Source organism: Colossoma macropomum, unplaced genomic scaffold (assembly GCF_904425465.1).
Source record: "Colossoma macropomum unplaced genomic scaffold, Colossoma_macropomum, whole genome shotgun sequence".
NCBI classification, from domain to species: Eukaryota; Metazoa; Chordata; class Actinopteri; order Characiformes; family Serrasalmidae; genus Colossoma; species Colossoma macropomum.
In genome coordinates, this window is record NW_023494799.1 from 22,798,592 (window position 1) to 22,823,784 (window position 25,193).

The following is a 25,193-nucleotide window of genomic DNA, read 5'->3' on the forward strand; positions in this document are numbered from 1 at the left end:
TCACTCCACAATTATTACTGTCAGACTTAAAAACTGTGCATACTGCTATGGATATTATCAAGCCCGACTGATGTTATTTAAATGAAAAAATCGTCCCATTTAAAATTTCTTCTGTTTTATTAGCCTTGACAGTTTAACAGTTAAGAACTGATCAGTTTTTCAGCAGACAGTCAGTCAGTCAGTACAGCAGTATCTAAGTAAAACTACTGTTTGATATTATTAATTATCAGAATTATCATCAAATTATCAATTTGTATTTGCTATTACAAGCACATCAGTCATATTCCTGCCAAGCACACAGACATACACTTTCTGTCTTCAAGAAATTCTTCACAGATGACGGCTCACTTTATGGATTTCAAGCTCTGAAATGAGTGAAAGTGAACTAAATCCAGCCGAAAGCCTGGTGCAGCGATGTTCCTGAGCACCGGGTTGCGATTCATGGCCAAGCTGCCATTTGCCGTTAAAAAAAACATCTGTCATCCACCTCCTAACATAAGTCTTTCTGGGCAGGATGTACAGACACTTCTACAGGCCATGAATCAGGCCGAATGAATCCAGCAAGACGCTGCAGGAGATTCTCGCCTCTATCTTCATGTCAAAGCTCCTCTGTGTCAGAGCATTGCGGGAGCTTCAGCTGCACTAAAGCAGAAACGGCTCAGCTTTAAGAGAACCTCCAATAACCTGTAGACATCTGGAGTTATTGCTCTCATTTACCATGCTATTAATATGTCATTTAAATAGTAATGACGTAGTTAGATGAATCGCTGCTGTGTCGATTTTTTGAAAGCACCAGCTGCCCTTCACATTGTTTGAACATTTCATGACAGTTGGGTCGACAGAAATGCTCCAAATTTATTTAGAATAAAATCTCATTGCAATAAGGTGCATTAAAGGTAGGAATGTTTTTCCTTCTCTGGTAAATGTACCGTTTCAGAGAGATTTCAAGAGGGCAGATTTACAACCCCATTTCCAAAACAGTTGGGACGCTAAGCAAAATGTAAATAAAAACAAAATGTAGTGATGTGCAAATCATTTAAACCCCATATTTAATTGAAAATATTACAAACACAACATACCAAATTTCATTGTTTTTTGAAAAATATATGCCCATTTTGAATTTGATGCCAGTAACACGTTCCAAAAAAAGTTGGGACGGGGGCAACAAAAGGCTGGTAAAGTTGTGTAATGCTAAAAAAACACCTGGTGGTTGATTGGCAACAAGTCAGTAACATGATTGGGTATAAAAGAGCATCTCAAAGAGGCTGAGTCTTTCAGAAGTTAAGATGAGGGGGGGTTCACCACTCTGTGAAAGACTGCATGAGCAAATAGTGCAACAATTCAAGAAGAACGTTTATCAACATAGCAAAGAACTTTTGCTTTTCATCATCTACGGTACATAATAACATTAAAAGATTCAGAGAATCTGGAGAAATCTCTGTATGCAAGGGACAAGGCCAAAAAACAGCATTGGCTAGCCAAGATCTTTGGGTCCTCAGGCGGCACTGCATTAAAAACAAACATGATTCTGTAGTGGAAATCACTGCATGGGCTCAGTTCATCACTGCATCCACAAATGCAAGTTAAAACTCTAAAACACAAAGAAGAAACCATACATAAACAGGATCCAAAAACGTTGCCACCTTCTCTGGGCCTGCGCTCATTTAAAATGGACTGAGGGATAGTGGAAAAGTGTCCTGTGGTCCAACAAATCAAACTTTGAAATTATTTTTGGAAATTATGGACACTGTGTCCTCTGGGCTAAAGACCACTCAGCTTGTAATCAGTGCACAGTTCAAAAGCCAGTATTCATGATGGTATAGGGGTACATTAGTACACATGGCATGGGCGACCTCCACATCTGTGAAGTAGCCATTAATGCTGAATGATATATACATGTTTTGGCAACATATGCTGCCATCCAGATGTCTTTTTCAGGGAAGGCCTTGCTTATTTCAGCAAGACAATGCCAAACAACATTCTGCATGTATTACAACAGCATGGCTCCACAGTAAAAGAGTCCAGGTGCTAAACTAACCTGCCTGCAGTCCAGACCTGTTACCCACTGAAAACATTTAGCACATTATGAAATGAAAAATACGACAAAGGAGACTCTGAACTGTTGAGCAGCCGTGTCTCCTTAGTTCCCAAACGCTTACAGAGTGTTGTTAAACGAAGAGGTGATGAAACACAGTGGTAAACATGCCCCCGTCCCAACTTTTTTGGAACATGTTGTTGGCATCAAATTCAAAATGGGCACATTTTTCAAAAAACAATAAAATTTCTCAGTTTCAACGTTGAATGTGTTGTCTGTAGTATTTTCCTTTAAAAATATGGTTTACATGACTTGGACATGGTTGCATTCTATTTTTATTTCTGCACATTCTGCTCAGTGTCCCAACTTTTTTGGAAATGGGGTTGTACTAAAACAGGCGCTAATAACCGACAGCTTGCACTGATGTGGGGCTAAACCTTCAGGCAAATTGATATATGATCACTGCAAAGTAAAACTGTTTAGCTTACATGATTTTGCATGGGAGCTTATTTCCACGACATTGGAGAAAAAAGTTCCAAGCAGCAGTTTCTCCAAATTTTGATGTATCAGGTCAAATGTTTGATGTTTTATTTCAAAGTAAAATGAGTTCTCTTGGTATTTTGACTTAGTAAGTAAAATAATGACTTAAAATGTCAAAATAATGATGAATTTTAACTTACATTGTCAACATAATCAGTCAGCTAAAAAGTATCAATAATTCTAAATATGTCACAATTTGAGTTGCATTCCATAAATCAAGGTTTGAGTCTGTATTGTTCTGTTTCGATGTCAAGAAATACATGATTAACATTTCATTAAATTAAAATCATAACAAAGTATCTTTATTTCTACTCACAAATACAAATGTGGCCGGAATTAAAAGTTTAGAAGCTGCACTTTCCGATAATTCCAACAACTGCAATTCCAGTAATTAACATGATATAAAAATATATAATATTTCACCAGTGATAACCAGGCCTTCTAACGATTAAACAATCTGAATGCTGACTTTAGGTGCGAAGTTATATATTATTATCTGATAATATTAATCAGATTGTTGTTTAGTCATTTACTGAGACAGCTTGGCTGTATTTGTGATACAGTATGTGCTCCTCTGTTTGACAGGCTGTCAGAGATTTGCTGTATGTAGCGTCTGGGTCTAAATACAGAACCTTTAAAGAAGCAGGAGACAGATAGTGCAGCTTGACTGGGTTTTTCTTTCGTGCGTATATGGATGGATATTCATGCCAAAAACATCACCTGATTATTGCCATGCGGTGAGGCTTAGCGCATGAATCATACGGATCTGTGAAAGCACTTAGCGTCAGCTCCGGGCCGTTATGGGGGGGAATCCTCGCACAAAGCCCGTCTTTGTTATGACCCCGCAGCGCTCCTCCTCAGCCTGACGACCTGCCTCTCAAACACCGAGCACACTCGTACACAAACCGAGCTGCAGCAGGACAGCACGGCTCCGTCTGGATGTCACCAGCGGAAAAGATGGGAACTATTTTTGCTCAAAATAGATTTTCCTTCTTCATAAAAGGAAGGAAGGAATCTGATGAGAGGCCTGTTACTGCCTTAATAGCTGTTTAATAAGTTTGTCGCTGCAGGATTTTAGCAGAGTGTTGCTCATGACATTCATTTTATTAGAACTTTATACTGGATGGTAATTTTATTAGAAATTCATTTAGGATATTAATTCCATTAGAAATTTTGTTAGATAGAAGTTCTATTAGATATTAGAACCATCTGTTTTAAGAGTGTAGCCTCTTCATTCTCACTGACTAAACCACATTACCTCTTACAAAAAACAGTTCTGTTAGCTAATGATAGTGTTTTACTCACTAGTTTGTTTTGCTTCTGTTACTGATTGTACTTTCGACGTTAAAAGAGGACGGACTGGAGGGCGGGGATTAGAGGAGGCGTTTTCTATGGATTTTGCCGCAAACCAACACCAAAAGGTTAAAACGTTGTCCCCAGAAGTATATGCTTGTTTAGAGATTGTGTGTGCTCCCACGAGACTGTTAATGATCAGGCTCTTCTGAGCTAAGTTTGTTAGAAAAGCAAAAACATCACAATTTAACAGAGCTTGAGATCCAGTGTGCTTTAAATGCTAAACTCTTACTGATGTCTGAGTCTAAACAGTCTACTTTGAATCATTTTCCAGCTGGGTGTCCACCGTCTGGTCTAAATGCTCCTCATCGTGTGGCCGAGGCATCCGGCAGCGGCAGGTTTCCTGTCAGCATTTGGAGGCCAATGGGAGCATGCGGGTTCTGCCCAACTCAGAGTGTGAGGGGACCCCTAAGCCGGAGGAGAGTGAGGCGTGTGTATCAGACGCCTGTGCTGAGTGGGTCACCGGATCCTGGGGACAGGTAAACTGACTGCCCGCAATCAAATATACAAATATGTACAATAAAAACAATATGTACGATAATATTTACATCATTTAATAGGAATAGGCTAATGAATTACTATTTTGTTGATCAAACATTGAGTGTGTTTACATGCACTTAATAATCTGATAACTGCAGAAAATCAGATTTTGTCAGTAATCTGATCAAAGCGTTTACATGCACTTCGGTAATCAGATAATGGGGAAACTCCAGGTCTACATGAATCAGACAGTAATCAGATTTCTGCTTTGCAACCAGCCAATAAACTCACAGAAGAAGACGTGACGTAATTGTGATGTAAAACTTGCCGCAGCTTTTTTTTTTTTAACATTGCGCCAGTTTACCTGAAAATATGAGCATACATAATCTAGAAGATGAAGACTATTTAAATGCTTCATTTCGTCAAGTATTTAGTTTTAGTGTCACTCCAAAAGTGGTATTTCCGGTAGCGCTGTCTGTTTTCACAGATGCGCAGACTGAGAAATCTGAAAGAAATCAGAGTAAGAGTTTACATGCACTGAGAAATCTGATTACTGAGCTAAACTCCAGCCTATTTATCAGATTTCTTAATCGGATTTCTAGACCTTACTCCAATCTAAGAAATCGGAGTATGCTGTTTACATGACCATTTGAATAATCAGATAACTACAGAAATCTGATTATGATCAGATTTTTGAGTGCATGTGAACACACTCTTTGTTTCTTCTGTTATTTTCATTTTCATACAGTTTTATTTGTCCTTTTGGTTCTTATGCTTATATTTTTTGCAATGATAGTTGATGTTAAATATGCTTTATAAATAAAATTTACTTCCTTAGTACGATTATACCTTGAGTTGCTAATTTATAAGGTAGTCATATTCATTGGCCATTTTACCAGAAACACTGACCTTATAGCTCCACTATGTAGGTATACAATTACAGACTGTAGTCTGTACAGACTAAAAAAATATCTAGACAAGAGCAGCTCTGACCACTGATGAAGAACTAGAGCTGTGGATCAACAGATGGTTTACAGTCTGTAACTGCATCATTAGGATTTGTTAATCAGTCTTATTGCTCTGGAAACAAATTGTCTTTAGATATTTTTGTCTTTTCTCCAACTGTTTAACAGTCCTGGCCTGTTTATTTTTGCTTATTAAACAGAAAATGCATGATGATCACTTTTATGAAAATTGAAGAGTGCTGAAGCTAAATTAAAGTGGGCGGATTAAAGGGGAATTCCACTGATTTTTGAAATTTCCTGTATAATTCAGTGTTTGGATTATAGTCACAGTAAACAGAGTGATTCAGAGTGGTTTGGTGTGAAATAGTTGATTGTAGAGACTCAGATGTCTTTATAGTGGTGGTGATAGGAACCAGGGGTCACCATGACTACAACACAAATATAGACATTTTATGTACTATCCAAAACCACCAGTGAACCCACACATGTAATCTGAGTTTAATCACCCCCACCGTAAACATTCTGACTCAGTAAGTTTCTCTAGAACAGAGTCACAGTTTCACACCAAACCACCCTGAATGACTCTGTTTACATCTTAACCATTTAATCATGCAGAAATTTCTAAATTTGAAATTGATGTAATTCCCCTTTAACACAAATAAGTGTCTGTCATTGTGGGCACCTGTTTGGAGACTTTGCTCTGTGTTTTTTTTTCAGTGTTCTGGTCGCTGTCTGGGTCCGGCTGTGTCCACTCAGAGCCGGACAGTTTCCTGCAGACATCTGAACGGCTCCAACTCCAACTCTGCCTGCGACCCCAAACAGAGGTGTGTTGCAGCTCACACACAAACACAGGCTGCCTTGAACAGGCCTGTAAGACAAGTGCACATTTGTGTGCACATATGTAGAAAATACGAACATTAAAATCTATCTGCAGCACCAACTGGTTTGCTGTGATACATTATCACACATAACGAAACACATGGTAAAACATAGCACTGCTGACCATAAATGACAAACCAGCAGCACTTTATTTTTCACAGTCTTAACATGAAAAGGAGCATTTGCCAACATTTAAGAGCTCTTTTGCAACTCTGTCATACTGAATAAAGAGATATGTTTACTTTAAAACTATATAACACTAACAGGCAGAAATACGTTCTCACAAGTGTTCTACTTCAGATGGCAGACTTTTCTGACAGCGCTCCAAGTGTGAAAGCCTTGTAGCTCAGAAAGCTAATAATCATGTAATGTTTGTAGGGTAGTGATGTAAGCTGCTAGGTTAGCTGCTCTGCTAAGCGCAGCTACACATCTACCGTAACCACCCACCCCAGTTGCAGACTTTTTTGCTGCACTTGCTCTGTGGATGTACTTTCACTCGTTCGGCTGCTCCGCTTTAGCTTATAATGACAAAATGATATCAATATCACTGTTGCAGGGAATTCTATGGAGTTATCATTCTCAAATAAAAAGGTCAGAATAAGTCCATGTGCTTTTTTGACAACCATCTTGAGATTGATACCCCCACATTGAGATTCACACTACTGGTTTTTCTATCTACCTTCTTTTGCATATTTTGTAAATATGCATCAAAAAATGCCTAAATATTGGAAAAAACTTTGGGATGAGGTGGAAAAGTTGGTTTGTCAGTCAAGGAGAAATGTGAAAAAGGGTGATGAACAGCTCTCTTTTATATATGATGATGTAGCAGGACAGGTATGGTTTGGCACCTCATCCTTTCAGAACTCTCAGGGATTTGGTGGGTGGCGGTGAAGTGGGAGAGTGATTTCAGCCACTGCCCGCTCCGCTCCACCTGTTGTCTCTGGACTGTTAAGGCTACAGCCATGCGTAGCTGACAGAGGGCTGTCAAAACTGCTCTACGCTCCTAAAAAAAGTTGGTTCTTCAAGGGTTCTTTAGTAAAGGCAAAGGTTCTATATAGAACAATTGCGTGCCTAATTTCTTTGCTGCAGATTGATGGAGAATGTGTTGTATATGGTTCCATATAGCACCAAAAAGAGTTCTTCTATTGTATGCAAGCTTGACTTTGTAACAATAGAGAAACTCTTTTTGGTGCCACATTAAAGTAATAAGCCACGAGATGCCGTACTGCGATCATGGGGAAGGGTTCTTAGGCACGAAGCGAATCACAGTAACGCAAAGCCTCAAGTGGCTTTCAGGAATTTTTCTCATATAACAATGAATATATGATAATACAGCACTGTTTAATGCAAAGACTTTTGCTTTATAAGTATGTTTTGGTCACCAATTTACCACCACAAGTCTTAGTTAGCACCAATCCAGCAACGCTCCTCTTCTCACGCTGGGGCTGAATCTCAAACGGCTCCCTTCTTCCTACATAGTGCACTACTAGAGAATTTAAATACTGGATCCTGCAGCCCAACAGTGTATAATATAGCTAAGAAACAGTCATTTCGGATTCAGACACATCGACTCTCGATAAATAATGCACTGTTTGACTGTAGAGGCTAGAATTTCTAAATTTCCCTAGCAAGCACACTATTTAGGGAGTACAGAGCCGTTTAGGATTCAGCCTGAGTTTTTTACACTTTTATACTGCTGTTTTACAGTAAATCATATGGTAAGTACTTTAATTCAAGTCTATGATATTAATGATGATCTTTTAGCCTGTTAGTTAGCTGACCAGACTAGTTCTAATTAGGAACATAAGTTTCCCCTCAGTTTAAACAAAAAAAAGGAGTTACTTCATCAGTACACTCAGTGGTTCATGTAAGCAGCATGTGAGTCAAAGATTGAGTTCAGTTGCTGTGAGGTGGTCATAGGTGTGCGTATATCGCGGATCTTACAACGGCTTTGAACGCAGATAATAAAGGTTTCCTTTGTTGTAGACAGCACAAACATGTTTTTCGTCTTTGCGCAGAACCATAGTCAGTGGAAACACTGATTTATTTGCATTTTCTTTTATCGACTTTTCAGAAATTCACTAAAAATTTGAGAAATGTTAGAATGGAAACCCAGCTACTTTGAGCTTTTGGGAAAGCTTAAAATGTACTTGTTATGGCATCAAATTGTTTATTTCTTTGCTTCTAGGAAACTAATGTATTTAAAATTCACAGATTTGGCAAACAAGGAAGAACTCAAATTAAATTACAACTTTTACACTTTTTATTTCACCATGATAATACAAGCTCTCTCTCTCTCTCTCTCCCTCTCTCCCTCTCTCTCTCTCTCTCTCTCTCTCTCTCTCTCTCTCTCTCTTTCTCTCTCTCTCTCTCTCTCTCTCTCCCCTCAGGCCAGCCTCAGTGCGGAACTGCACATCAGAAATGTGTGACGTTCACTGGCGGGTGTTGCCATGGCGACGTTGCACGGCGGCCTGCGGGAGCGGCTTTCAGTCACGCAAGGTCGAATGTGTCCATCGGCATAATAACAAGACCCTCCCTGACCTGCACTGCGCCTGGCAACGGCGTCCGCTCACCTGGCAGCACTGCAGCATCACCTCCTGCGGCAGTACGTCTGTAACCTTTAACCTTTTACAATCACCACAGATCCAGACAGTTAATGACGCTCTACTGTCTGTGTTTGTGCTGCTGATAAACTCTTCACTTTCCTGTTTCTGCATGATGGTCAGGTTGTTCTGCTGACATCTCTCCAGCTGTTAACGCTCTCTGTTACAGCTCCACCTTACTGCTGTACAGTTAGAGACTGTAGCCCCTCTGTGCGACACTTTTTGTGTTAGCTGTCCTCTCACCCCTCATCAGCCAGTTTCTGACCACAGAGCACTCTTGGCTGGACAGTTTTGGGTGGTGGACCACTCTAAACCCAGCAGTGACAACCCAGCTACACCACTGTACATGTGAACCCCTCAAAACTTCAAAGGAGTAGCAAAAATGTCTTATTGTAATGATAGTATATTAATAATATATTTTGATAGTTTTTTTTTATCAACTTGTCATGAAATGTTTACACAGTTAAAGGACAGCCAGCATTTTCAAATGGTGTAAAAAAATTTATGTTTTGATATCACAGTGATGATATTCAAGTATAAAATAATGACCAAAGGAATGGTATTCTGGTCAACCAGTATAAAGCAGTGGCCAGAGTAGTGATGTACTGGTCAGCCAGTATGAAATAGTAATCAGAGTGGTAATATACTGGTCAACCAGTATAAAGCAGTAACCAGAGTAGTGATGTACTGGTCAACCAGTATGAAATAGTAATCAGAGTGGTAATATACTGGTCAACCAGTATAAAGCAGTGACCAGAGTAGTGATATACTGGTCAGCCAGTATGAAATAGTAATCAGAGTGGTAATATACTGGTCAACCAGTATAAAGCAGTGACCAGAGTAGTGATATACTGGTCAGCCAGTATGAAATAGTAATCAGAGTGGTAATATACTGGTCAACCAGTATAAAGCAGTGGCCATAGTAGTGATGTATTGGTCAGCCAGTGATATACAGGTCAAAAAGTATGAAATAGTGATCAGAGTGGTGATATACTGGTCAACCAGTATAAAATGACCAGAGCAGTGATATACTGGTCAGCCAGTATAAAGCAGTGACCAAAATGTTTATATACTGGTCAACTAGTAAAGTGACCAGAGTACTGATACACTGGTCAGCTGGTATGAAATAGTACTCAGGGTAGTGATATACAGGTCAAGTAATATAAAGCAGTGACCTGTAAAGTGATGTACTGGTCAAGCAGTATAAAGTGGTGACCAGATAATAATGTAATGGTCAACCAGTATAAAGCAGTGAAGAGTAGTGATATACTGGTCAGTCAGTATAAAATAGTGAAGAGAGTAGTGGTATACTGGTCAGCCAGTCTGAAATGGTAATCAGAGTAGTGATATACTGGTCAACCAGTATAAAGTGACCAAAGCAGTGATGTATTGGTCAGCCAGTGATATACTGGTCAACATGTATAAAATAGTGATCAGAGTGGTGATATACTAGTCAACCAGTATAAAGTGACCAGAGTAGTGATAAACTGTTTAACCAGTATAAAGCAGTAACCAAAATAGTGATATACAGGTCAACAAGTATTACATAGGGATCAGGGATCAGAGTCGTGATATACTGGTCAACCAATATAAAGTGACCAGATTGGTGCTGTACTGTTTAACCACTATAAAGTAGTGATCAGCATGTGATCCCTGCCAGGTTTTTCCAGTGTAATTGTACTAGCTGATCTACGTGTGTCCATCTTCTCCAGGCAGTTGGAGCTCCGTTGTTTAAGCATGACAGACCGAGAGTCCCTCCTCCTGCTCTTTTTCCTTTTCGACACCTTCCTCCTGTTTCTTGTACAGCTGGAGCGAAACAGAGAGTGAAGGAATATTCAGTAAAAGCTCAGATGGCCTCGTAATGTTTTTAAGGCTGCCGTATTGTTTGGCTGGCTGAAGATTTCTTCACAAGCGCTCTTTGTGAAGCCCTGGCAGTGAGCTTCTCACATCAGATCAGACCTTCGCTTTCAGTTTCAGCCGTCACTGCTGGTTCCTCTTGTAGCCACAGTACAAGATGAATTTACACCAGCTGTGCTGAAAGTTTGAGGACAGCTTTACTTTCTTTTGACATTTTGATTTTCTCTCTGACATAAGAAAATGTCAATGTCTAGCATGGTAACGCTATAAGAGACGGAAAAAATAACGTTTATATCTTCTTAATATTCTTAAAATGCAGCCACATTTTATTCCAAGCAAATTTGGATTGTGTCTGTCGGTCCAATCATTATTAAACTACATCTCCTGTTGAAGGGCTTATATCCAGCAATGATCTCTGATGTCTGCCAGAGCCGTTTGTGAGGGTTTATGTACTAAAATCAGTCATTATTCATTTCTATATGACCTTTTTCCAACCTTCATTTCTTAGAATTAAAAAGGCTGTTTTTGTTACTGTGCATGTGCATACTGTCTCATTCAAGCTTGGTTTTCCATATGAACTGTATGGACATTGGAGTGAATATTACATTTTGAAACTTGATACTACCTCAAACTTCTATTTCAAGTTAGGAAAATTTAGTTTCCCATTATGTGGGCCACAGGATATCGGCTCCCTTACCAGGATATACTGGTCAGCCTGTATAAAAAGGTAATCAGAGTAGTGATATACTGGTCAGCTAGTATGAAAGGGTAATCAGAGTAGTGATATACTGGTCAGCTAGTATGAAACGGTAATCAGAGTGGTGATATACTGGTCAGAGTAGTGATCTCATGGTCAACTGCTGTAAAGGAGTGAACAGAATTACAGTATGTGGGTGTGTGTGTGTGTGTGTGTATGTATGTGTGTATATATATATATATATATATATATATATATATATATACACACACACATATGTTTATCATATATATGTTTTGTTTTCAGGTTGTATTTTCGGCCTTTTTTCACTCTGTTTAACTCTTGCTGTGTGTAGGTGAGTGTAAGGACACGACGCATTACTGTGCGGTGGTGAAGCGCCTCAGACTCTGCCCGGTGGAGCCATACACCCAGCGCTGCTGCCAGTCCTGCTCGCAGGACGACATCTAGTGGTCAGTAACAGACCTGCTCACGCCCTTCCGGCAGACCCAAAGCTGACCGATACGTCTCTATCCAATCCCAGCGTGTGCTGCCTCTACAGATGTATGAAAAAAGCTTCAAGACTTCGCTGAATGAGTGAGGAAACAGCGCTGGCTGCACTATTTTTGGACTTAAAGGACTCTGGTACACAGAGTGAGCTGAAATGGACGCGCTTTGACAATTCAATTCATCACTGAAGGAGAGAAAAGCACTAAAAAAGCAAAAAAAAAGCTCTCTCTCTCTCTCTTTCTCTCTTTTTTTCCCCCGACTAAACCCTGTTCATTAACGGCATCATGTACGTATTAATTTATGAGAAATGTGTTTTTGGCTTTACTGATTGAGGTAAGAAACAGAGAATACTGCTGGACCATTCACACCTGTGAAGGGACACTGAAGTGAGTACAGATGAAAGTGTACATAGTGTACTGACATTAAACCCATCAGTCACGCACAGTTTAAAAGACGAAACAGCCTGGCTTTCTTTTTCCTCTGATATTTTAGTTGAGAAACTGCATCAATATTACATTAAAGGAATACTCTAAACCTCATCTCCATCAGCTGCATCTGTATCGCACTGTCAGTTACCACAGACAGTAACTTCAGTGCGTTTCCCAGTAATCAAAATACACATATAATAGCAATGTGCAGTTGCTGAATTCTATATTATAAACATTACATAAATATTTTAAATATATGCGTATGTAATGCAAATTACAAAGTACAACTATACAACTTAGAGGCTATGAGGGGTTTCTGACCGTTTGCAGCCCAAAAAACCAACCATAAAAGCTTTTGCGGCTCACAAGACTTAACTCACCTGGGCTGTTCAATTTTCTCCCCAATTTAGTCGTGTCCAATTCCACCCACTAATTAGGACTCCCCCAGTCACGCGATACTACCAGTGCTAGGAGGGCGAAGGCAAACACAGGCCTCCTCCGAGACCCGTGAAGCACTACCGCATCTTTTCGAACTGCCGCCGTCATTGGACAGCTGAAAACGCTTGGAGGAGAACACTAACCACCAGTTCTGTTACGTCAGCTAACAGACGCCTGTGCTGGGTAGCACAGCATTGAGTGATGGGGAGGAAGTAAAAGGGGGCCACCCAGATAGAGCAAGGCCAACTGTTCTGTTTGGACTCCTGGCCACAGATGGCTGTAGCATCACAAGGGATTGATCTCGCAATCCCATTATCACAAAGATATGCATCATATTTACAATGTTTGGTTAAATGTCTACATACTGTAATGAAGTTTTGCAATTTCAAAAAAATTGTAAACTTTTCACCTTGTACATTTTAGATGGAGAACTGTAATACCATGATACCATAAATTCGCTAAATGAAAGTTTTACTCCATTAACTCTTTACGAGTGTAAATGAGCTTGTGCTATATATATATTGCTGCTTCAGTTTTTGACAAAATTTGAAAATGCCTTTTGCCCTTTATATTCTCTGTACATTTCATGACGAATGGACCAAAAGAAATGGCCACAATTTACTAGGAAAAAAGTCTGGTTTTATTGACTTTCATTAAAAGTAAAGTGGGTTTTTTACCTCTCCTGTAAAGTTTCCATTTTGGAGATGCAAGCTTTTGTTCTGACAATATGTATACTGTAAGAGGGCCATTGGCAGTCCGCTGCTCTAAACCTTACCCCACCAGATGCGGCGTGCAGCACTGCATATCAGTTACAGCGCCAATAACCACCAAGCACAAGCTCATTTACACTCTACTCGTACAGAGTTAATGGAGTAAAACTTTCATTTAGTGAGTTGGTCACATTTGGTATAACTAACTTTTCACAAACTCACTGTTTTTCAGCTAAAATATATGAGGTGACGCTAGTAATGTTGTGGCGCTCAGAGAAATTAAGCAGAGCTGGAAGGTGCTGTGTGGTGCGTGTACATGTTCTTTATGACGGTTTTGGATTTTTAGACACATGGTGCGTTTGGTGTGTGGCAGCCTTTCAGCTGTTCTTATGAAGTTTTATCCAACTTTCAAACAAGCATTTCCAGTTGCTTTCACTCTCCTTCAGGTTCTTCTCCCTCAAAAAACTAGTTCCAAATGAACAACTTAATTTTCAAATCCCTGACTGTTCTACCAAAACTCATTTACTGATGGTATTCAGCGTCTGCCCACTGACTTCTAGGTTTTCTGTTATTTTCTAAATTCAGGGAAACGCCTCAAGATTTTTTAAGGCACATGTGTCGAGCTCCAGTCCTAACGGGCCAAAACACTGCAGACTTCTGCACGCTGTCTCATTAAACACACCTGATTTAGCTTATAAGCTAATTAAAAAAGACTTCATGAATTGAATTCAGAGTCGAGGTCAAGACGAGGGTAAACACTGATCTCTGCAGCACTTTGGCCTGGAAGGTCCCCAGTTTGACATGCCTGATTTAAGCTAATCGACTACATGCTACAGACACAGCGGACTGAGATCAGTAGATTATTCCTTTAAAAGCGTTTTGTTTGTACAGTAGTGAAGCGTTGCTGCCATAAGTAAACATCTGTAATGGTTTCTCCATTTGAAATGGAAAAGCCTTTTCAGATGTACGTTTTGTGTGTGTGTGTGTGTGTGTGTTGAACCAATGTGCTGCATTGTAAAATATTTCTTGTACATAATGTGTTTTTAAGTGCAATATTGTACATTGAGTGTAGAGATTTTGGACTTTATTTTCTTACTTGGCAGTTTAGTTTAGGTTGTAATCCATATTTAAGGCTAAAAATGTTTAAAACATTTAGCACTTGTTGATGTTGGTAATCCGTGAGTTGAGTATCATGTTCTACTGTATTTATACGCATGCATTTTAATTACGTTTTACAGTGTTCGTCGAGAAAAGCCACTCATTAAGAAATAGTACAGAAATACAACAGTATTTCACTGCCTACTGACATGTATGACCTCTTGTCCAGAACCCTCAGGCTAATGAAGCCTGTTTTGGAAGAGAGGTGAGAGAGGACTGAATGGAAATACAACAATATACATATTTCTCTGTGTTATAGTGTAAAGACAATAAATACACTTTTCTGAAACAGTTTATTTTTCTTGTTGATCATTGCTGGTACATACGGCAAAGTGTCACTTACTTCATTTATTCTTTCATACTCAAGTAATAGTGTATTGAAATAATATTTTGGCACATACATGTTTAACATTTGAAGGGTAATTACACCAATTTGTCAAAACTTTTTGCATAATTCAGTCAATAAGATGTAAATAGAGTCATTCAGAGTGGTTTGGTGTGAAATGCTCTGTTGTAGAGAAACTTACTGAGTCAGAATTGTTCACAATGGTGGTGATAGGAACCAGACGTCCACCTCTAAAAGCTCCCTCACAGAAATGTAGTACATGAAGTGCCTGATGTATTTTTTTTTCAAAAGTTTTGAGAAGGTTTTGGCCTAAAATCTTTCTTTGAAAACATGTTCATGGTGGAGGGATACATTCAGGGTGCTGTGAGGCAAAATAGTGCCCAAAGAAAACTAATTTTATCATCATAAACATTCCATATAAAACATATAAAAAAGAAGACGTGTAGGTTCACTGGTGGTTTTGGATAGTAAATAAAATGGCTATATTTGTGTTGTAGTCATGGTGACCCCTGGTTCTTATCACCACCACTGTAAAGAAATCTGAACCATTTCACACCAAACCACTCTGAATCACTCTGTTTACACCTCAAACACTCAATTATACAGAAATCTCCCGTAATTTTTTTCTGTCATTACTGTCACTCGCCAGTTTTTGGATTAATTTCCTTATAGTTTACAGGCCTACACTGTAAAAACTAAATAAAATTTAGTTATTTGAACTTCAAATAATGACTTGAAAGGGCATAAAACACAGATTCTTGTTCTGAATTTTGTATTGATATATTCACAATTCACACCAACATATTTTTTTAAACCAGCACCTTTTAAATCTTCCTTATGATTCATTTAGAAATATATTCAAATTGAATTGACAGTATCTGTCAATGTTAATGAAATACAGTACTAAAAATACTGCACATGGCTGCACCTTTGAGTGCACAAACACAAACTGATAAATGAGATTTCGTTGTTGATCTGCAATACAGTGCAATCAAAAGAGAATACAGCACTGTGGTAGGAAACCGGAGCACCCAGAGGAAACCTATGCAGACACTCCACATGGAAAGGACCCTGGTCACCTGGCCGGGGAATCGAACCCAGGCCCTTCTTGCAGTAAAGCAACAGTACCACCCACTGTGCGTACGGTAACTAGCAACGGTCAAAAATCTTTTTCCAACACGAGATAACGTCTGTCTGGAAAAACACAGGACTAAAATGATCAGAGCAGTGCTGAGTTGGTCGAAGACGGGAGGTAATTCAGCCTGTAAATTTTTACTGAGGCAATAAATCACTGACTTGCAATAAAATCACAGAGGAGCACCTGTAAAAAAGGAAATTATCCCAGAATGCCATGTAAATTTAATCCCATCTGAATAGGGCTTAAGTTGGACGCCATGTGTTCCAAGTGTTCTGAAAGGCCTGTATGTAGAAATTAGTGCAGTAGAAACATCTCCCTTCATTTACTGATATTGTAAGTGTCAATATGATAAGTGTGAATGGTTAAAAAAGTTAATGTCTTATTTGGTAACTCTTCAAATACTTTCCCTCAACCTTGTGTCGTAATTTGATTTAGATTTATCTTGTAAAATATCATAATACTAATTAAGTGTTAACATAATGGTTAGGTCAAAAATTAAATATACATAATTTACCCTCTTCCCCCAAATATAGTCAATCAGATGAAACGTTTGGTGTCTGAAATTTACTTCTTCTGTTTTGCACTGGAGCTACAAAGCTAATGTAGCTAATAAGTGCTACTGTTTTTAGCTACACAACATACTTTATCCCATGTTTATAGATAACACTGTATCAGAGATTATAATTCCACACAGTTTGAAGAAAGTGTGTGATGATGTTGATATGCAGTTAGCATGATGCTAATCTCAGCCTCAGACACTCCACCCACAGACTAACACAAATGGGTAAATACTTTACTCTGAGGTGGCCACAACTATTGGAATTTTGTCAGCACTTACATGTGTAAACACTTCTGTTCACCTGTTTTTTTTCAGTTTACCAGGTAACAAACTCTTCTTTATAAGGCTAAATGCTAGTTAGTCACGTGTAGCAAGCAGTTTCCCGCTCTGCACACATCAAAGCCACTGCAGTCAAGAAAGGCTGCGTTTCTCGGCTGTAACGTTCTATAGAATCCTTCAAATGCAGCCCAGAAATGTGTCCTACTTTTCTGAGGAAAGGAAGGACTCAACTGGTGTATCCTTTGAGACACTTGCAATCCCTCATGTGTAGCACAAAACCATTTTAAAAACGGCAGAAATTAAATATTAAATTAAATTTGATGTTTTTAAATGTGTTGAGTTGCTTATGTAAGTAAGAACAGCCTGCTTAGAATGTGTGTACGTCAGCATTGAAGAGGAGCCTTCGTATACCAATGCTAGCAACGTCTCTCCTACATCGACTGCAGTCTTCACTTAGAGACATGCCTCATGGCAACACTAACTGCATTCCAAAGCCTAGGCTGCAGCAGAGCTAGGGCGGGTCCTCGGTAGGACTGTCCTGTGAAGACTCCTTATTACCCCACAGGTCACACAAATGGAACAGTCCTAACGAGGCTGCGTGGTGATGTCACCACAGCGACACAAAACTTGTGAGGGAACTGGTGAGAAAATGGAGCCCGTTGCATTGTGTTTGTTGCTTTTTCTTCACGGAAATGGAGGAGATGTTATGTAGTACGATAAACTACATACATACAAATACTTGTAAATAAAATACGATATATGGACGAATATGATATACGGACGAATGCTTCAATCAATCAATCATTTTACACTTTATAAGGTAACGAAGACGAATTAAAGTACGTGAACAACTTACATTTTAAAACAAGCTCTGCTCCAGCGGCTTCATTTTCCATAATTTTCATGGTGCTCTTAATTTTTGCTTTGCGTCATTCCTGCGCAGATAACTGTGGGTAAGGAAAGGCCTGGAAGGATACATCTGATGCATCCTTGAAATCACTCAGAACGTAGGCTGCATTTCTAGGCTGTATACGAAGGGTCCTTCACTTTGGAACAGCCTGCTATGACATAGCGGCCAAGAAACGCAGACTACCTCGGCTGCAGCCTAGGCTTTGGAATGCAGCTACTGATCCTTTTAGAGTTATCAAACATATTCCAAGACTTTCTTTGGTATTACTGACACAGGAGCTCCTGTGGTTGCTGAGACTTTGTAAAACACTTGGGTCTGTTTTAGGTGCAGCACCATCTTCACAAAAGCAAAAACAACTTCTGCGGCTCCTTCCTATCAAAGTATTTTTCACCAACATTCATCAACAAAATCCATCAGGCTTTCTAATAAAAATCGGAAATCAGGCTTCCAAGATTACCATAAAGTTATGAAGCTATAAGCTTTCTTTACTTATTAGCTACACTGGCCTTATAGCTCCAGCGCAAAGCTAAAGAACTGACACCAAAGGTCTCAGCTGATTGACTACATTCGTAAGGCCAAACTTTCTAAAAGTTCAGCATTTTAAAACACTTTTCTAGATGCATAAAATAAACATTCAGAGAGATCAATTGTGAATGTGTACTGTAGTTTATCCACGTGTCCTTAAGACATAACAGCCACTGCATTAGGAGCCTGGACCTGGATTTTGTCTTGGTCTGACACCCTGCGGAAGAACTTGTGACCCCTCTCATCGATGTCCTCGAAGAGGAAACCGGGTGGGGACTCAAAGCTGGCTGGACACACGCTGATCTTCTTTGGGGTAAATTCAGTGCGGTACATGGTGCTTTCCTCCAGTGGGGCATCAGCTCTCATAGGGGCAGCCAGGGGCTTGTAACTGACGTTAGGCTGCAGCGGGTGCTGGATGAAGTGGGCCTTGAAAGTGGTCAAGTCTTCCATCTTCCCACTGGCTCTCCTCATCTCCTCCGGCTTGCGGATGACGTCCAGGCGTCGGGCTGAAACCCAGGGCTTGAAGTCTTCCTTCATGGTGGTGTTGGCCTGAAAGGGTGCAGAGGAACGGGTCGGCCTGGGGAAAGGCTTAGAGGAAATGAAGGGCTGGACTTCATGCTTGACATAGGTGGTTCTGGTGGTGGTGCTCAAATCCATGTCTGCAGTGGGACTCACGTACTCCACAGACTTGTGGAGTTGTGGTAAAGAGACTGGCCATTGCTGGAAGCGCTCACGGAACTCAGTGCTGCTTTGGAAGGGTGCTTCGGAGGACATCTTTACTCGCTCAGGCTTGCAGCTTTTGGGCATCTGTCCTGGAAGGCCCTGGTAGAAGGAGTGGGAAAATTGATTCTTAGATGCTTTGTTATTCTCTTTTGAAAGATTCTGCACAAAATGTCAGAATCAGACCTTTACATAGGCTCATGCATAAAGGCTTTAATACAAAAGCATCAACAATGGTCAAAATAAAAGGCAAGATTTGTAAAGAATTACTTTATGATCATATCTTGCCATCCTGAATCAAAACTGAAGCGTAAGGTGTCTACAGATTCCCACCCCTACCTGGAAGTCCCTCCGATGGGTGGTGAGGTCCAGAAAAGGCTGGTCGCTGGGCTTATACTCCTCGGGTGCTTTGACAAAGCGAGCCTCCACAGGGTGAGGAACATAGGAGAGTTGGTTACTGGTAACTCCTTCAAAAGGAGCACCAGACACTTTGACTACGTTTGGGGGCTTGAAGGTCTCTCGAGGAACCGTGCCTCTCGGGACAAAATCATCCTGGAATGTTGTGGTGTTCCCAAACTTCCCAGAAGGTGGATGGTATGCCACGTCTGGTTTGGCTAACTCCCGCTTGCTAATTTCCCATGGACGAAAATCCTCTAAAAACAAAAAACAAAATGTACAACCAGTTTTTAAGGGGCAGTAACATCATCTCTCTTTTTTAGTGTGCGTTTTAGGAATAAGATAAGACGTACAAAGTCATGGTTATGACTATTATCTTATTCCTGTGCCTCACTAAGTCAGGTCTATGACAAAATTGTCAAATTTCCACACCTGTTGAGTCGTAGCTATAACTTTATCTCATTCCTTTGACTTACTAAGTCACAGCTATACCTTTATTATCTCATTCCCACATCTTACTACAGGGGTGGGGAACACCAATCCTGGAGGGATGGATTCCTGGACAGATTTTATTTATCAAATGAAAAGCAGAAGCAAAGGTTAAGCCTTCAAGTCTTACACACAGTAATCCATGTATGGAGTGCAGTAAGTGTAACACAGTCTCAATCTCTACAATCTCAGAAATAAATGTATGAAACTGTGACTGGGGCAGGTCCCCTCTTTTTACTTGAATGGTATCCTAAAGGGTTCATCTCAGTACCTTTAGTCAGGAAATATAACTGTACCATATTCCAATGAAGTTATTTTTTCTAAGTTGTATTGACTCCACACACCCCGTCTCGTCTCCAGGCTTTCATTTTATTGTTTTGTTTTAAAGCATTAGGTTATTAAAAGGCACAAATACATACTTTTTACCTGGGAAAAACTTATTAAAGGTGCATAATTGGACCTTAAAACCACTGTTGTACCTTTGAGGGAACATTTACATTGTCTGTATGTTGATGAATGACAAATGTACCTGCACAGAACCTTTATTTCTAACAGTGTAAAGATGCATCATGGATTTTACATGAACATGACACAGCTGAATCATACATGGCAGTTACTCTAAGAATTGCTCTTACAAAAGTAGGTTAATGTAGTGTAAGCATTCTTGCCCGAGGCTCAGTTTTCAGGTTATTAGTTATTGGTTGCCATTACTGTCCGTAATTCAAATACTGGGCCGTTAATAAAAATAGTAATTTATATTTCCATTTTATCTGTGAATGATATATTAGCTGCTGTTATATTGTGCACCTCTGTTACCTGTGTAGGTGGGCACTGTGTCCAGTTTACCGTTGGTGACCCGTGCCCTCTCCTTTGGCCTCAGTGGAGCCACAGGCTGAAGTTGGTAGGTGTTGAAGTCCTGTTTGTACGTCGTTCCCAGGTCGATCTCACCGGGATTCGGCTGGTAGTCAGCCTGCTGTTTGCCGGGACGCCGGCTGACCTCATATGGAATGAAATCAGATCTACAGCAAGCGGGAACAAACAGAGGCAGTAACAGCAGCACAAGCAAAGCATTTAGAGCCATAAAGGTCATAGAATAACTGATAATATTTAAAGCAATTATTTTTTTCACTAATGTATGCAGTTTCAGGACTTTTACCTCCACCATGTGAAGCTAATTCACACATTTTCCCCACTGTCCCACTGAGTGTGCCTGTTTCTTCCCCTGTGTTGTGGCCATGTGCTTTTTTAGCAAATCTCCTTTTGTTTTTGATTTGTTTCCTTTGCTCTGCCCTTTTCCCCGTCTTCCCTATTAGGATTCTTACCTGTTTGTAGTCCCTGTCTCCTCCCTCTCCCAGGTGTTCCCTATTGTTTGTAGCCTATATCAAGCTCTTAGTTTCAGCTTATGGTGGTCTAGTCTACACTTCACTTTGTTATATGTAGCGGTTCTGTGTCTGCCTTGTGTTTTGTTTGTTTAATGTGTTTCTTTGTTTAAAACCTTGTAGTTATTTGGTACTATTTAATGTTTCTATGAGTTTGTTTTGTTTCTTAAAGTTTGCTTGCCCTTACAGCCAGTTTCATTAGTCAGCATAATGACATTAATATAAAATACATATCAATACGCTTCTATATATAAGATAATATTCATAATCCTATCAAGGCCAAAACCACAACAATCAAATACAACACTTTATTATTTTACTATTATACAGATGTATGCTAAATTTTGAACATGTTTTGTTTGTGTTCTAGGTGAAAATAAGTTTTACTGCACATTTTAGCGTGCAATATGTTTCACAAGCTTGCAACATATCGCTGTTGTTGGAAGAAAACCTCGTATCTCCATTTTGATGTTTTTCAGTTTTTCACATAATTTGAAAACACCTGGTACCCTTTACAATGTGTGTAAATTTCATGATGAATGGACTAAAAGAAACGGCCCAAAATGATATAAAATGAATTAAAAGTACAGAGGTACTAAAGAGGTTTTCTTCTGACAACAGTGATATACATATTGCAAACAAAAAAAAATCTCCAGCCACATTTTATTGTTTACTTTAATGTGTTTTCAGTAGGTAAACCATAATTGTGTATTAAATTGTGAGGAGTGTATTCTCTGTAGAGGATGTGTTAATTATTAACACTTCAACAAAACCTGCACTTTGAACAGGGGTGTCTGAACTTTTGTACACAACTGTAATTCTCTATTTAACCTCTTTTCCTTTGTATCAACACTTAAGTGCATTATGGTTATCCATTTCTATTAACTCCTGTATACTGCATTGATTGTAGGTACCTGGGCCGGATTCACAACAGCTTTCTTAAGAAAAAACTTGCGAAGGTTCTTAAGACAAACACTAAGAAGTCCGTAAGAATGTCCTTAAATGCAGTTCTGGGAAAATAAAAACCTTAAGAAGAACCTCAAATATTCTCTTAAAATAATCTTAATTTTCTTCAGATTTTCTTCAGAAAATCTTCATTGCTTCTCACGTCAGCTACGTTGCATTTTACCACGTACCATAAACGATGCGAGATACATTTTGAATTTGCATTAACCCTTAAAATCCCAGGCTTATTACATACAAAGGCTTGTAATTCAGCAACTACAGGGACTTCAAAGCAAACTGACTGAGCTATTTTTGGTTATAGAAGTGTGTAATAAAACTTCGGGCCCACTGGTGGGCTCTGACCATTTAAGGGGTTATTTCCGTTATTTAGTTTAATCCACTCAGAAGAGCAAAATGGAGGAAAAACATCAAACAAAAATTAGCAAACAAGAATTAGTGGTTATGGTGGAAGAAACAGTCAACAGGAAAAAAAATTCTTCTTAGAAAATGCAATAATTGGAGTTTATGGATGAGGATGAGGAGCAGCAAAGGTAGCGTTCGTGTTTGATGATTGATTTAGACACTGACCTCATCCACTCTTACAGCCTAAGATGAGTGTGAGGCTATCGTACAGTTAAGAACTCATTTAAGAACATAATATTTTCAAGAATACCACGTGTTCTTAGAACTTTCAAGAAAACAAATAAGATAAAAAGAATAACAATTTCTCTTAACTTTTTTCTTAAGAATGAAGTTAAGAAGAAAGACACATTTAAGAAGATTTTCTTTCTTAAGACACTTTTGTGAATTCGGCCCCTGATCTAGTTCATGTAAGCGCTTCAAACTATTTTGTATTGTTATTATCTTTTATTATTGTTGTTAATAAGCAGAACAACAATCAACACTAACATATAATCATAACTGAATGAACAGACTGTGTAAAGTGTGTCAGATGAGAGTCATGTACTTGAAGGTGGTTGTTCCCTCCATCCTGCTCCTCTCGCTCTTGTGCTCGTATTTCGGTTTGAGGCTCTTGGGCGGCCGGCAGCTCTCATAGGCCGGAAACTTCTCGACATATTCGCTCACCACACACCTCTCACTGCCCTTCCTGTACAGCGCCGTGGGCTGGTGAGTGCAACGGTGGCGACTATGGATGATTCAGATCAGAGAAACATGAGTTTCAAAATCATTTTGTCAATACCTTTAATGGGATATTTGGATATATGAAGCTGCTGTAATAATATATCAATCAATAAATCAATATAATTATCCCCAAAGGGGAATTGGTGGCATGTTCATGTATCTCAGCTGTGTCCTACTCTGCTCCTGGTGAGCTGCAGAGTTTAGTTCCAGCCCTAATCTAACTGCATCAGGGTCAAGAACAGGTGAATACTATAGAGATGTATTAAAGGGGAATTCCACCCAATTTTTCAAACTTTCCGCATAATTAAATGGTTAAGATGTAAACAGAGTCATTCAGAGTGGTTTGGTGTGAAATGCTCCATTCTAGAGAAACTGACTGATGACTGAGACATTGTTTTAAAAATCTATTTGTGGTGGAGGGGCACACGCAGTGTGCTGGGAGGCAAAATAGTCACTGAATAAAACTTATTATTTCAGATTTTCCACTTCATCAACATCAACATTCCATATAAACTCAGAAGACACATGTAGAAGACACATGCTCACTGGTCATTTTGGATAGTAAATAAAATGTCCACATGAATAAGTCTGTGGGGTTTTGCTGGGGTGTCTGTTGTGATGACAAGAAAAGAAAAAAAGAAGCAAAACTAATCTGTATCGTCTTTCCTTATTATGGGCTTGTTATTATTATTATTATTATTAATTAATTAATTAATTAATTAATTAATTAATTAATTAATTAATTAATTATTTTTTATTCTATGTAATTTTAGTTTGTGAAGATGGGCACTTTAAATTTCAGTGTCAGGACTATTTGTATCAGAAGAAATATTTTAAACATATAACTATAAAACTCTAACGTGGCTTTTCTCTCCTGCCCTGAATTATTTATATAAACTATAAATCATTCAAACATTCCGTGTGTCCAAGTAAACTTGCAAAAATAAACAACAAAACCGTAAAACAATAAACAATCAATAATCGAACGCTCACCCGCAGCTGCAGATTTCACAAACGCAGAGCCGCTTCATTCTTTATAACTTTTCTTCTAAGTTTCCCACCGGAGCCAGAAAACACACACCAAACACATCGAACGCGTTTCCACGACAAGAAACAAAACCATCGCCTAGCAACGGCCCTGACGACGCCGCGTGACGTCGCACAGATCGGAGATTTTCATAGGAGGAAGGACAGCGCGCACTCCCTTCACTCAGCATCGCTACGCAACGACAAACAAAAGGCTCCGTCTCAAATCAAACTCTTGTTCCCTGCGTAGTAGCGAAATGCCTTGTTGTCAGGACAGCGGTAATACTCCACTAGAGAGGGTACTAGAGCTCGATTCGGAACACAGACAATATTAGTAACGGGAAGTGCGCCGTTTCCACCCGTTTGCGCGTTTCTATTTCAAAATAAAACACTGACCGCTTAATACTGCTGTAGTTATTGAAAATAAATTGCGCTGCTGAAGTAACGTTGTTAGTAGTTGGAAAATAAAATAATAAAATGCCATTGTAATACTATATTATTATTATTATTATTATTATTATTATTATTGTTATTATTGTTGTTGTTGTTGTTTTTATTATTATGTCATATTCCATTCAATCATTTAAATAAATAGTTTCTCATTAATTCATTAATAGTAATAGCAATAATAATAATAATAAAAATAATAATAAGAAGAAGACGACGACGAAGAAGTGGACATTTCGCA

The 25,193-nt window shown here is 39.2% G+C and overlaps 2 protein-coding genes across 2 annotated transcripts in view; one reads left to right on the forward strand and one right to left on the reverse strand.

The window, feature by feature from the left end:
- The window catches only part of LOC118818609 (ADAMTS-like protein 1), a 61,612-nt gene extending 46,976 nt beyond the window's left edge, over window positions 1-14,636 (forward strand). Inside the window, exons 13-16 of the mRNA XM_036585859.1 lie at window positions 4,203-4,407; window positions 6,091-6,197; window positions 8,643-8,857; window positions 11,765-14,636. Of these exons, the coding sequence (XP_036441752.1) occupies window positions 4,203-4,407; window positions 6,091-6,197; window positions 8,643-8,857; window positions 11,765-11,877 (640 nt within the window). The 3' untranslated portion in view covers window positions 11,878-14,636. The remainder of the gene's footprint in view (window positions 1-4,202; window positions 4,408-6,090; window positions 6,198-8,642; window positions 8,858-11,764) is intronic.
- A 2,118-nt stretch (window positions 14,637-16,754) lies between these two features.
- On the reverse strand, window positions 16,755-24,592 carry saxo2 (stabilizer of axonemal microtubules 2). Its single transcript, XM_036586603.1, has 5 exons — window positions 24,473-24,592; window positions 23,304-23,483; window positions 20,829-21,031; window positions 19,467-19,780; window positions 16,755-19,229 (listed from the first exon to the last, which is right to left on the reverse strand). Exons 1-5 carry the CDS (start codon window positions 24,508-24,510, stop codon window positions 18,564-18,566), a joined length of 1,401 nt encoding a protein of 466 aa, XP_036442496.1. The 5' UTR covers window positions 24,511-24,592; the 3' UTR covers window positions 16,755-18,563.
- Between the last annotated feature and the right edge of the window lie 601 nt (window positions 24,593-25,193).